Source organism: Peromyscus californicus, unplaced genomic scaffold (assembly GCF_007827085.1).
Source record: "Peromyscus californicus insignis strain IS unplaced genomic scaffold, ASM782708v3 Scaffold_5__1_contigs__length_169319896, whole genome shotgun sequence".
Classification (NCBI taxonomy): domain Eukaryota; kingdom Metazoa; phylum Chordata; class Mammalia; order Rodentia; family Cricetidae; genus Peromyscus; species Peromyscus californicus.
Window position 1 is genome coordinate 147,009,759 of NW_026294573.1, and position 14,458 is coordinate 147,024,216.

General features: G+C 39.6%; 2 protein-coding genes across 6 annotated transcripts in view; one reads left to right on the plus strand and one right to left on the minus strand.

The window, feature by feature from the left end:
* Positions 1 to 255: 255 nt before the first annotated feature.
* Positions 256 to 13,059, plus strand: Ccne2 (cyclin E2). Of its 4 annotated transcripts, none has more exons than XM_052715852.1 (12): positions 256 to 355; positions 1,469 to 1,508; positions 1,602 to 1,701; positions 1,783 to 1,836; positions 2,596 to 2,747; positions 3,519 to 3,654; positions 6,031 to 6,177; positions 7,714 to 7,809; positions 8,218 to 8,352; positions 10,115 to 10,226; positions 10,863 to 11,020; positions 11,554 to 13,059. In XM_052715852.1, the coding sequence occupies exons 2-12, from the start codon at positions 1,495 to 1,497 to the stop codon at positions 11,665 to 11,667; spliced, it is 1,218 nt and encodes a 405-aa protein (XP_052571812.1). In that variant the 5' UTR covers positions 256 to 355; positions 1,469 to 1,494; the 3' UTR covers positions 11,668 to 13,059. The 4 variants fall into 4 exon arrangements, with proteins under 4 accessions (XP_052571812.1, XP_052571814.1, XP_052571811.1 ...); XM_052715854.1 differs by having other exon boundaries at positions 1,605 to 1,701; XM_052715851.1 differs by lacking the exon at positions 256 to 355 and adding an exon at positions 537 to 625.
* Positions 12,981 to 14,458, minus strand: part of Ints8 (integrator complex subunit 8) — a 52,275-nt gene continuing 50,797 nt past the window's right edge. For both annotated transcript variants that reach the window (XM_052715850.1, XM_052715849.1), the window contains one exon: positions 12,981 to 13,184. In XM_052715850.1, coding sequence (XP_052571810.1) covers positions 13,068 to 13,184 — 117 coding nt within the window. In that variant the 3' untranslated portion in view covers positions 12,981 to 13,067. The remainder of the gene's footprint in view (positions 13,185 to 14,458) is intronic.

The following is a 14,458-nucleotide window of genomic DNA, read 5'->3' on the forward strand; positions in this document are numbered from 1 at the left end:
GTTTACATTCTGCGGCCGCTCCACGTTGTGCCGCCGTCCTCGCTCGCCATTGGCCGGCTCCGCCGCCGTCCTCGCTCGCCATTGGCCGACTCCTCAGCCACCGCCTCGCTCCTCCCGGAGGGGCGGGCCCTCGGCTCCCGCTCCCCGCGTCGCGGGGAAGACCCGGGTTCCCCGCGGCCTGGGCGGGGCCGCGTCCCTCCCCGGCAGTGCCGCGCTGAACGGCCGTCTGACACCCCGAGGTCCCAGAGCCACCGTGGGAGGGACGGGGGCGAGCTGGACGGCGTGCGGGAGCCGGCGGGGGGGACACCAGCACGGGGAGGAGTCTCGCCGGGGGCTGCAGCCGCGGCGCGCGCAGGTGAAGCGCCGGGCGGGCGGGCGGGCGGGCGGGGCGGAGGAGCACGGGCCGGGAGGGCAGCCTGCGGCCACTCGGCGCCCGCCCGCGCGCACTGAGGGCAGGGCGCGGCGCGCGCGGGCGGGCTGGGCGGGCGCGGGCGGGGGAGGGGAAGGCGCCGTCCGAGGTGTCAGTCTGCGGCGCATGCGTGCGGGGCGGTCCGGGCCAGGCCTATATATTGAGTTGGCGCCGGCGCCAGCTGAGCCGAGCGGTAGAGGGTCTGGCGGTGAGGAGGTGCTGACTCCAGGGGGGATGCGGGAGGGAAGGGAGCCCAGTCTGGCGGGAGCCATGGGAGAGGAAAAATGGGGGGATGAGAACCAGGAGCCTGGGATTAATGGGTTCCCGAGGTCGGTCCCTGTCAGAATCCTTGTCAGGGGGCCAAGGAGAAGCGGGGGATGGAGGGCACCCCTAAGTGAGAGGCCACGGAAAAGCCTCTCAGTCCACCCTCATTTGGGGAAGGTCTCCCGCGCGAGAGGATGGAGGTGTGGATCGTTTACGGGGGAGGAATTCTTGGACAGAGTTTCCACCTTTAACCCCCCCCCCCCTTTTTGCTCTTCTGGAATTGGGGTCCTGTCGCCCCTGCAGGCGGCACTGCCCGCCGGGTGGGGCTGGGAAGAAGGGAAGGGAGCCTGAAGGACGTGACACCAGACTCGGTTCCCTCCACCCACGGCTCCCCGCCACTGCGGCTCTCCAAATTGGCGCGGAACCGGCTTCTCCAGAGCCCGCTCTTGGAGGCTGGTCTAGGCGCCTGGCGGGCCGAGGCCGGGGTGTGCTTTTCCCACCCTGGTTGTTCAGGGAAATGCATGCATGGCCGAAAAAAACTCATCTGAAGGGTGCTGGGGTACTTTGCACATTTCTGAACGCACTTTCTTTTCGAGTGTACGTTCATTTGAGGAAATGAAGGCATGTATGTAAAATTACTATGAGATAATTAATGTATTTCAGAAGATATGTTTTTAAAGGCTCAGGCCACCTTCTGGTAACATTAGCTGTTAATTTCTGAATCGGTTTTGATTGGCAATTGGAGAATATGAATGACTATGTTCTTGATTGTGGTTTTTCTTCTCCCCCATTTAGAGGTTTCATAGGCCTCAAAGAAGAGAATGTCGAGACGCAGGTAACACTGTTAGTCTTGGAGATGTGTTTCAAAATTATCTGCTGCCTTTGAAATACATGACTTACTAATTAAACTTCCTAAAATTCATCACAGTAGCCGTTTACAAGCTAAGCAGCAGCATGCCCAGCCCAGCCAGCCAGACTCTCCACAAGAAGCCCAGATAATTCAGGCCAAGAAGAGAAAAACGGCCCAGGTGATTTAAGGAAAATGAGGGAGGAAGGGAGGAAATTCCTTGTTGAGAGCTTACTTTACAGTGGTCTTTTCTATTCTCCAGGATGTCAAAAAAAGACAAGAGGAGATCACCAAGAAGCATCAGTATGAGATTAGGGTAATGCAGAACTGGACTGAGTGGGTTGGGGAAGGACAGGAGTAGAGTTGTGTGTGTCACTGCCTTACAGTGGAAGATTTCTCTGACACTTCAATGATCTTAGAGGTTAACAGGAAGGAGTTTCATAGATGCCTGAATCCTACAGCTGCAGTGTAGTTGGCCTAGAAGCAGCTGGTTCCTTTCTGTAAATCCCTCCCTCTCCCTCTCGGAGCTGGCTGGTATACCAGGGCCCGCCTATATACCGCTCTTTGTTCACTCGGAGACTGCAGTGGAGGGTCCTAACAGCTACTGAGTTGGCATCAAAGGATGTGAGCTCACTGACAGCAGCCTGGTACCCAGCCTTTTGCTACTTCTATGTTCACTTGGAGATGGTAATTCTTTTGAAAAGATCCTCTAAGTGACTCCACTTGACTGAATTTTTAAGTTTTTTGCATTCAAAAGTTTTCTCAACTATTAGAAAACACTTTTTTAAAAAAGAACTCTTATTTTTTAAAACAAGTATCCTTGCTAAAATTTCTAAATTCAGAGAACTGCAGCTATTTCTTTTAAAATTATTGTACACTACAAATGCATCCGTTATTATTTCAATACTTAATGTCTTATGCAGGAATTGTTATCTATTTTATGAAGACTGGTATGAATTGTATGGCTTTAAAATTAGGTAGGAATATCAAAGTGGCTATCATTTGAAGATGCAGAACAAAAGCCATGGTTTCTTGATACACTAATAAGTTTTTCTGTTTTGTTTTGAAATGACAGAATTGTTGGCCACCTGTCCTGTCTGGAGGAATCAGTCCTTGCATTATCATTGAAACACCCCATAAAGAAATAGAAACAAGTGACTTCTCTAGGTTTACAAATTACAGATTTAAAAATCTTTTCATTAATCCTTCGCCTCTGCCAGACTTAAGGTAAAAAAAATTTTTTTTTCAGTAATTTAATATCAAAGGTTAAAACAGTAGACTTAATATAATGCCATGTATTTCTTAATACTTCCCTTACTGAGAAACATGCATCCTACTACAGGAGACATTATTTGCAAGTGTTAGCAAATGATATATTTAAAACTCAGACTCTCTTTCACTTGCTTGTTGAATGCTTCCAAACTTAGCAGAACTGAACTATCTTTTAAATGTAGCTTAAATAATTCTCTAATTAAAATGGGAACATTTTTAATGGCATTTTCAATTGACTTCTCCCCACTCATTCCTAACCAAGCTTACTATCTATCGGTTGTGATATGACCAAGAGGTACAGCTTATAGAAAACATCTATGTAGTAACTGACATTTAACTTAAATAGCTCATCCCCACGCCTGCTACTTTGTTCCACCTTAACCTCGTTATAAATGGTACTGCTACATAAGTGATGCTGCTGACATAATTTCAAGTGTTGGGACTTCATTATCATTGTGATCATATATTTTAAATATTTTTCTAGTTTGCTTTTAAGAATTTCCTTAAACCATAACTTTTATCAATTCTAAGAAAGGGCTGATAATACAGAATTCCTGAAATTTACCAATAAAGCAGAAATCTTTTGAGTTTACTCCAAGAGCTACTTTTTTGAATTTGTAATTGGAAGTTGAAGTGGGATGTGTGAATGAAACACGGAGTTGTGCTATTGTAAACAGAACTTTTATAGATGACAAAATATAAATTATTCCTCCCCCTGCCATGTAGCTGGGGATGTTCACAGGAGGTTTGGCAAAACATGCTACAAAAGGAGAACAGATACGTACATGACAAACATTTTGAAGTTCTTCATTCTGACCTGGAACCACAGATGAGGTCAATACTTTTAGACTGGCTTTTGGAGGTATGTTCTAAAAATAGAAATTTCTTTTGTGTCTACAATGGAAAAATGTTTAGATGGGTATGTGCTTTCCATGTGACTTCAGGGTATGCTGTCCATGACCAGAAAACTACCTTTTGTGAGGCACAAACTGTAGTTTGTGGCACCTAAAGTAGAATATGACCTGATTTTTCCCTTGTACTGCTGGAGATTGAACCTAGGGCCTTGTGTGTGTTAGGCCAGCACTGAGCTACAACCCCAGACCAAACCAACTTTTTAAAGAGTAAAATCAGGAGTTGGTGGTATAGCTCAATGGTAGTGTGTCCTCAGTACCAAAGCAGAGAGTAAAATCCTACGAACACGTCTTCTATGATACAACCCAAAACAAAATCAGAAATCCCTGACATGCAAGGTTTGGTTCTACTTGAGGGTACTAAAGGTGAATAGAATGTATAGTTAGTTGACCAGGTTTTGAATACAAGCAAAGAACCAGCTTAGGCTTCCAAGCCCTCAGACATCCTTTTTCTGCATTATCAAAGCCAAATCATGAATTTTGATTTTATACCATAAACCCTCTAAATCCCATTTAGCTTCCTTTATAATATACTGCTGTCCCTTTCAGAAATACACTACTTCTGGGTGTTGTGGTGTATGCCTGCAATCCACAAAGGAACGTTGGGACTTTACACCCAACCTGGACTAATAGAAAGTGCAGATCAGAGGATTACACACTGAAACCTTGCCTAAAAAGTAAATAATTTTAAAGAATATATCTGTGCATATACACACACACAAACACACACACATCATCAATTTAAGGAGTATCGAGTGAGGCTGAAATCTATAGATCTATGCAAACATTTTTTTCTTATTTGGGTCCATTCCCTTTCTCTGGAATATTGTAAATCCCTCAAATGATTGCTGAGGAAACAATTACTTGATGTTAAACTGATTTTTTTTTTTTTTCTCGAGACAAGGTTTCTCTGTGTAACTTTGGTGCCTGTCCTGGAACTCACTCTGTAGCCCAGGCTGGCCTTAAACTCACAGAGATCCCCTGGCTCTGCCTCCTGAGTGCTGGGATTAAAGGTGTGCTCCACCACTGCCCAGCTAAACTGATTTTCTTACAACCCTGGATATTTGCTGTGTAGTCTGACAGGAGATGATGGATTGTGGCAGGAGGATTTACAAGTTTCACAAAAGCCAGTACAGGTTATAATGATATTATCTCAAAATAAAATAAGGGGCAGGTGGGGTATATGTAGCTTAGTGGTGAAATGCTTGCCTAACACACAGTGAAGCTCTATGTTTAATCCCTAATATTGGGGGAAAGGTGTAGATTCATTCTAAGGGAGGAAGACTGGGTGGACTTTCGGTAGATCTCAGAAATGTTTCCAAGACTATAAGAGGAAGTTGTGTTATCAGGTCCTTAAAGATTATCCGTTGGCCAGGCAGTGGTGGCACACGCCTTTAAATCCCAGCACTCAGGAGGCAGAGGCAGGCTGATCTTTGTGAGTTCAAGGCCAGCCTGGTCTACAGAGTGAGATCCAGGAAAGGCGCAAAGCAAGAAAGTTGTTGGGTTTGCCTTTTTTCATTGGAGAATCTGAAAATTGAACATCATGTCTACTTCTGAATATCTAGTGATAATAGCATCAATGCATCAGAATTATGTTAACTAAAAGTTTTTACTTTGTATGATGACAAACTTATTTTCAATCTGAATGTAAAAATAAGTTCACTGATTGAAAAATCTTAAAATTTCAACATATGGAAAAGATGTCTTTGAAATACAACATCTATTCCTGATGTTAAGATTTTTAATTATGTGTAAATTGAGTGCAGGTATCCAGATCAGAAGAGAGCATCAGATCTCCTGGCACTGAGGTTATAAGCAGTGATGAGCTGCCTAGATTCTGACGCTAGGAACCAGTACAAGCTCTTTGTTACTGAACCATTCACCAGGTGTCTGATTTTAAAACAGTATAAGATAGGAACAGAATAGTTCTTTAATGTACTCAGTGTTTGTTTTAAACTCATCTATTACTGTTCCTGTTTTCTCATTTCCAAAAAGGAGATAATGGTACCCAATTCATGGAGTAAGTTTGAAAAGTTAGAAACTTTCCTTTAAGTATGGGAATGGGCAATATTATTAACAATAGTGAAAATGAGGGTAATGCTCATTAAATCAAAAACATGGAAAGATTTTTATATTAGCCTGCAATAGATATGAAAGTGAAAAACTGTAAAACTAAGGATAAGGATAATAGGCTCACTATCAGTACATGCTAATCCTTCCTTTATGTTAATATTAGCATCCTAAAGAAGTTTAGCCTTGGTAGAATAAAGATAACTTTGTAATTTGGATAAATTCTAAAGGTGATATTTGAATATTTGGTTCTTCAGGTATGTGAAGTATACACACTTCATAGGGAGACATTTTACCTTGCCCAAGACTTTTTTGACAGATTTATGTTGACACAAAAAGATATAAATAAAAATATGCTTCAACTCATTGGGATTACCGCATTGTTCATTGCTTCTAAACTTGAGGTAAGTTCTTAAATTTCATCCAGATAAATTTACTGTAAACCTAGTTTTTAAATGAACATATTAATCTCAGGATACTAATATTTTCTGTATTAAATCTTTAGGGAATAGGAATTGTTTTATTATATAGATGGAAGAAGAAGAAATTATCATAGGTCTTTATTTTAGTCTCTAGCTTACATAGTTTATCTATATTAGTCTCTAGTTTAGATGCTGGGAATTGTATGGCTCATTTCACCAGATAAACTAATGGTGTTGTTACATAATTATACAGCACATGGATTCAAAAGAATGGTCTTTAAACACTAACAATCAAATGAAAGAAATGTTATGTTGGTTAAGGATAATGGTCTGTCAAACCTACTTTTTCCTGTCTGGTGTTGGTTGGTGTCACGTTAGAAGAAAACTATTGCTTCAAACTTTCAAATATATATAATCACCTATTACTTTTTAACACACTGTTGACTCTTACCAATATTCTTTGAGGCTGGTACCGTTTTGAGGGATTATGAGCACATTAATATCCCAAAGTATGTTTTTCTCTTCCAGTGTGCCATCTGAGCTGTTTAAGTTATCTCCCAGCTCTGCAGCATACAGCACATCAGTTTGTAGAGTCAGCCTGTCCTCTTGTTTCAGGCATCTTTGTGTATTGAAATCATGATCTTTAGTTTGCTGCCATGTGCCAGCTTTATCTAACCCTCTGATAATTTCTAATTCTTGGGACTTTTAAGACAAATTTGCCATTAGCCAAAACACAATCCTCTCCCTCTGCTTATACTGGGATTGAAGCCCAGGGCCTTGCCCATCCTTAGTGCCCAGCACTTTGAGACAGGGATCTAACAATGTAGTCCTAGCTGGCCTGTAACTTACTACATAGACCCCAAAGAGATTTGCCTGCCTCTACCTCCTGACTGCTGGGATTAAAAAAATGTGTGTTGCTACACCTGGCCTTGTTTTGTTTTTTAAAGTATAGGTGTAACCAAAGCAAGCATAAGCCCAGTATTTTCTGATAATTAATACTTTCATACTAAGTTAATGTGTTTGGTTTCTAGACCTTATTTTTGCTTTTTTGAGTGGCCCAAGCTAGCTTTGAACTCAGTCTGCAGCTGGTAGATGACTTTGATCTTCCTACCCCACTTCCCAAGGAACAGGATGACAGGTCTATATGCAGTGCCAGGATTTCCTACACGTTAGGCAAGCGCTCAACCAAATGAGCCACACTGGAACTTATTTGTAGAGTGTCTTGTTCTGGTCTGACCACCAGACAAGACAGTATTAAAAAGGTTGCTAATTGTTTCTTAATTGAAATAACAGATTAAGATACGCATTGTTAGACACAAAGTCAACTCTAGAAAAATAAACTTGAAAATCAGTACAGTAGCTAGCCACAGATAACTACATACAGAAAGAAAATCTTACACAGTTTTGATTTATAATCACTTTGTGAAGCTGTCCTTAAAACTGAAGCATACATATAGTCTGTATATAATTCTTTTTGTTTTTGTTTAAAATGCTTAATAAAAATTTTCTAAATTAAAGGAAATCTACGCTCCCAAACTCCAAGAGTTTGCTTATGTCACTGATGGTGCTTGCAGTGAAGTAGATATCTTAAAGATGGAACTCAATATATTAAAGGTAATAATAATGCACTTTCTTAGTTGCAACTTTTTAATATAATAGTTATGAGTGAACTTCTGATATAACAAATAGCCAACTCAGTAAGTTAAAGGCATTTCACTGCCAGGGAGGCATGACAACATTTTGATTCCTGGGGGACATACATGATGTAAGTTGTCCTCTGACCTCCATATGGAAGTCACAGCATGTACCTACACCCGAAATAAATATAATTTTGAACAAATTATTAAAAAGCCAAAATTGATGTTTTAGTCTGAGCATAGAAAAGGTTAAAAGGTTAATGCAGTAAAATATTGATATTGATTGATGGTTGGTAAGGAAATTTACTTAACCTCTAAACTCCACTATGTACATAATGTAATATATATGTAGTTATTAATGGGCACTTTAAAATTTCCTTGACAGGCATTAAAATGGGAACTTTGTCCTGTAACAGTCATTTCCTGGTTGAATGTTTTTCTCCAAGTTGATGCTGTTAAAGATGTTCCTAAGGTTCTTCTACCTCAATATTCTCAGGAGACGTTCATCCAGATAGCACAGGTACTGACCCTGTTACTGAACATAGCTAATGTTATTGTCGATTACAGATTTGTTTCATACACAAACACACACACACACACACACACACACACACACACACACGTAAGTCCTGGACTATACAACAAAATGGCATACTGAGTTAAATCTTAGTTGACAAAATAACTTTTGACCCATAAAATTCTGTCCCTGGTATTTACATTGCTTAATAACTTAGAGGAAAAAAATCTTAAACTTTTATGGGTATTCCCATTTTTTTAGGGTTTGGGATTAGAGTAAAATACCTTTTTAATATAAAATGGAGAAAAATGTTTTCAGCTAGTTGTCTTAAAGGTTTTGTTGTTGTTGCTTTGGCAGGGTTTTTTTTTTTGTTTTTTTTTTGTTTTTTTTTTTTTGGTGGTGGTGGGGTTCCGAGACAGGGTCTCACTATATAGCTCTGAGTGTCCTGGAACTCACTATGTAGACTAGGCTTGCCGCAAACTCAGAGATCCACCTGTCTTTGCCTCCCAAGTGCTGGATTAAAGGTGGAATATAACCACTATGCCCAACCTGCTGTTATTCAATTCTAATTAAACTTTTCTAGACCAGCATATAACATATTCTAACAAAGTAACTACAGAGGTTGAGAATCCCATTCTTTGCATATAAGTAAGACTTGAAGGGTGCAATTCTACCATATATAAATGTGAAGAAAATCTTCAATTTTATTCTATGTAGGATGTGAAATTGGAATTTAGGGATGAGTATTAAGTCATTGGGGTTAGACCTTGTGTTTTAAAATCTGTTAGCCAACAAAGATGTAGAATGTTTCTAGTATATACTGTTGAATATCCCTATTCCAAAACTTCGAAAATACTCTAAAATTAGAATTTTTGAATGTGAAAAATTCCACATGACTTCAGTAACTGGTCAAAAAGAACAGGCACACTAAAATTATTCTATAAAATCGAATACATGTATATGTATATGAGGTATATGTAAGTGAATCAAGTTTTGACATGAATCTCAACTCCCAGGGGATCATCTTATACATGCAAATATTGCAAAACCCAAAACGTCCAGATTCCAAAACATTTATCTTATACATTACTCAAAGAATATTCAATCTGGTAGTATTTCACTTCCAACTCCTCCAGTTTATACCATTTACTCACTGAACAGGAATCGCCTTAACCCCCTGAAAATCTAGCTAGCCTTCACACCGTTCCAGCTGCTCCTTTACCAGTTGTATCTAGTTGCTGCTGAGACTACTGTGTTCTAGTTTGTCTACCGTGCCCTTTTTAAAGTATAGCTTTCCTGGATTTAGAATCTTACAGTAGTTTCAATAAGCTTCGGTAGTAGCGCTCTAACTTCTAAAGGGCCTTTATTTATAACTTAACTAGGTTACCTCTACTTTCCTTGCCTTCAACTGCTCACCTTGGCTAAGGAAGGAAGGTATTCCTTGCTTATTTCATAATTAAGTAGTATTACCTTTGATAATGTTCTTCTATCTCAAACATTCTCTACCTACCGATCTTCCTGCCTAGCTTATCTAATTTAGAAACCTTCCCTAGCTTTTTCCAATCTAGATGAAGTGCACACCCTGCTAATACATTATCACTGTGTTCCTACAATCCTGTCCTGGTTTTTCCTCCCTTCCCTGCAATACTGAAACTAGGTGGTGGTTATTTGCCTTAGAGTTAGCAGTGATGGTATATGTTCTATAGAGTAGGGACATACTCATCTTTCTTTTAAATTACTTACACTTTTGCTTTTTCCTTGTTAGCTTTTAGATCTGTGCATCTTAGCCATTGACTCATTAGAATTCCAATACAGAATTCTGGCAGCTGCAGCCTTATGCCATTTTACCTCCATTGAAGTGGTTAAGAAAGCCTCAGGTATGACTATTTTGTTCACTTTTAGTGGTACTTGGGAACTTTAATACCTTATCGAGCACACAATTTAATAATTTATTCACTTTTTTTTTGTTAGAAATACTATACAGCCCTTAGTGTATCAAATTCATTTGAAGCAAATAAGCACAGTTCTACCTTGTATGAATATGTACTGCGTAAAAAGCTGAAGCGGGCCTAAAAAGATGTCTCAATGGTTAAGAGCACATACTGCTCTTGGAGAAGACCCAGTTTGGTTCCTAGCCCCCATAGCAAATGGCACACAACTACCTGTAACTACAGGTCCAGGGCATCTGATATGCTCTTGTGATCTCTTTGGACACTTGTGTACAGACTTACATAATTATAAACCTAAAAAGAAAAGAGTCAGATGGGAGGCACAAGCCTGTAACCTCAGCACTTGGGGGGCGGAACCAGGAGGACAGCCAACCTGGGCTACAGAATGAGATTCCAGAAAGCTAAATTCTTTCAGCTTTAAGGTCATATAAAGTTTGATAAATGTGTAATCATTTCTTTTGAGTTTTTAAATGACTTAAAACTTGGAAGCAGAGCAAAGTACATTGGGCAGATTGGTAGTTTCTGTTGTATAACTTTAACATCTTACTAATTTTTTTAATTCAGGTTTGGAATGGGATGACATTTCAGAATGTGTAGACTGGATGGTGCCTTTTGTCAGTGTAGTAAAAAGTGTAAGTCCAGTGAAGCTGAAGACTTTTAAGAAGATACCCATGGAAGACAGACACAATATCCAGACACACACAAATTATTTGGCTTTGCTGGTATGGTTTTTGGTTTTGGGGGTTTATCTAGCTAAGTCCTAGACCTGACAGAGAGGATACTGTGTATCACTACTTTAGACAGTTATATAAGACGATAAAGGGGAAAGTAATAGTCATGCTGATTTTAAAATGTAAAGGAGATTAAAGCAATTAAGGCAGACTTGGTGGCACAGGCCTATAATCTTAGCAATGGGGAGGCTGAGGCAGGAGGATCATGAGTTCATGGGCCACATAGTAAGACTGTCTTAAGAAAAATATTACTCAAAATCAAGACCAGCAGTCCAGATAAGAAATTAAAACATGTTTTTGCTTGTTTTGAGACAGGGCCTTACTGGAATATGCTATGTAGACCAGGCTGGTCTCAAATTCATAAAGCTGCCTCCTGCGTGATAGGATTAAACAACTGGCCTAAGATAGAGACTCTTAAATAGACTTGGATGTCTCAAACAAGTAGATAGATATGTGGTTTCACCTTACTATGTATTTGTTTTATCTTAGCTGTTAATTATTGCATTATTCCTTCATGTGTACAGAATGAAGTAAACTATGTGAACACCTTCAGAAAAGGAGGGCAGCTGTCACCCGTGTGTAATGGCGGCATTATGACACCCCCGAAGAGTACAGAAAAACCACCAGTAAAGCACTGAAGTTAACAACACATTGGAATTGAGCAGATACTGGATAGAGTTCATACAAATGAGTAAGTTTTACATAAAGTAGTGCTTTGGCTGTCCTTGCCCGCTGAGGAGTTACACTGCCATTCTTTTCTTTAAAAACTACATCAATTTGGCACTAAATGCCTAGGATGCATGAAGCCCTGGGTTCAATCCCCAGCACTACAAAGGAACAAAACAAAAAAACTTCAAAAAAAGATTGGCACTAAAGAAATTTCCTCTAGCTGTTTAAAAGAAAAGAGGACTTGTTTACAGAGGTGGCTTCACTCCCAAGGACAGTGGATAGAAGCCAGCAACAATTTATGCTGTAGCAGTTGTTTGTTTCTGTGTTTCTTTAAGTTCCTGTGTTACTGTGTTTCTCTTGATAAACTAGGAATTTTATCATTGGAATATGGACAAAACTAGTGCTACTTAAAAGATGTATTAGCTGACACAGAACTGTGAATCTAGATTTTAGATTCTTAAATCCCTATACTCTTGAATGGTGCAATTTGTCTTTTGAAAATGAAATTTAAACTTATTTACAAAGATTGTTTTGTAATAAAGTGACTAATTTATCTGAAGTTGTTTTGTAACAAACAATGATAAAACTTGAATTTTTACAAATGGTGAAGTTCAATCTGTTTTTAACTAGTCTGTTTGCCTTGCCATCGTATTTCTTAATCAGTAAGGCATTGAACCAAATGTTTAAACTGTGCTCTAAACGATGGGAGAACCAAAGAAATTATAAACAAGATAAATGCTTTGGCTTCTACAGGGGTTTTACTTCATCTAAGGGTTGCTTTATAGTCTTTTTATATCACAATCTGGGTAAAACTTTAATGCCTTTTCAAACTATATAAGAAAGTCACTTTATTACACTAAGCTACCCCTAAGCATTTTTGAAATGTAGTATGACTGAGGCTTTATGTTTGCAAAACTGGCAGTCCATTTTTAAGTCCCATATTATGAGGACTGTGTCGACATGGAAAGACTGAGCATGTGACCTAAACTTCTATTTTCTATGGCAGAAAAAATATTAAATGTATACTGACTCCTAGAAATCTATTTATTTAAACTTGCTGTATATAGAATAGCTACTTATGCATTAAATATTTTAAGTTAGCCTTTGAAAAGGAAATTTGGGCCTAAAAAAGTCAATTTCATTAGACAAAAGTGATACCAGATTGCCAGGTTACCAGACATGTGAACCCTTTCTCTCTTTGAAGAAATTGTAAACTTTTGTTAATGCGTGAAGTTTTTGTATAGTTTTTGTCTGAAAAGAAAACACCACTAAATTGTACATATGTATTATATAAACTTAATCTTTTAATACTGTTGTTTACTTTTAGCCCATGTTTAAAAAATAAAAGTTTAAAAAATTAACTAACTGTTTAAAAGTAAAGTTTTGCCATTGCTTGTAGAAACTTCTTTTTCCTTCTCTGTGCTGCCAGCTGTAATACTTCCTCAGGGTTGCTTGCATTCAATTCTGTTTGGCCAATGGCTTTGATCTGAAAACAGAAAAGTGTTATAAGTCTTCCCAGTAGTACACATAAGTCAGAGTTAAAAATACCTAAATCAAATTTTAAAATTTAAGAGCTACAGAAAAAATAATGTAACTACTGCATCCACCTACTAAGATTTAGTTTATACTTATCTGAAGGACATTTTATTACATTAAATAAATTCCTGTATGCTTATGGGTGAGCAGGAGAGGAAAAGTAGATGGAAGAGGCTAATGGGGGGTGGGGGTGGGTCCGTCACAAACCCACACAGAAACAAGGAAGTCAGAAGAGGCTATGGGCAGAACGGGTTATAGTAATAAGACCATGGAAAAGCACTTGACAGTAAGAACAGTATAGATAGCTGGCACAGAGTAAAAGTAGTAACTAAAACTGGCTGAGAGACCTCTAATGTGGGGATAAGAGATAAGCCTATACCTGTGGATGCATGTAGAAGAGTCAGGCGGCTAAATGGATATGTAGTTAGAAGCCTTAAAATAATATAGTTGGGGGTCAGGAGCATTTAGTAAGTAGAGGCTAATGATCTCTGCATCTGAAGCCAGCCTGATCTTCACAGTGAGTTCAGGCCCCCGAGGGTTACATAGTAAAAGACTGTCTCAGAAAATTAAACAAAGACATCATGGGCTATTGCTAAATTGCCCTTGGCTGCCTCCCAGAGATGGAAGGTAAGTAAGTACCTATTATTGCTGAAGACGTGATATACTTCAGACATAGGGCCCAGAGTCTCCTGACCTGGAGTTGATCTGAAAGCCTCATGGGGACTAGCTAGGTATCAGAAAGCAACATTCAACCTTCCAAAGTAGCAACAGTCCTGCTTAGCTATGACACCTATGAACCACCACAACCACCAGTGTGGCTCAATAAACCCAATAGTGCAGTAGTATCACTCATACCTTGGTGGTAACCAACAGCTCTCTAATTGGACCTAAGACCTATTCAACAAGAGGGAAACCATGCCTCGTACAGGAAACCTATCCAACTACCCAGGGCTATTGAAATCCTGGATCTTGAACCACTTTACAGCATAATCCCTAACTAGATTCTAAACATCTGTCCTTATACCCACAGGTAAGTGTAGTCCTCACTCCTCAACAAGAAAACTTCTCTTTGCACCACACAGAAACCATTACAGAAAACCTCAACTGATCAAAGTACAGAGTTCTGAAGCCCAGTCACAACAGATATATCTACAGAATAACTCCCACACTTAAGGCTCAGAGATCATTTCAGAAGAGGAGCTTTAAAAATTTTAAAAACCAGAG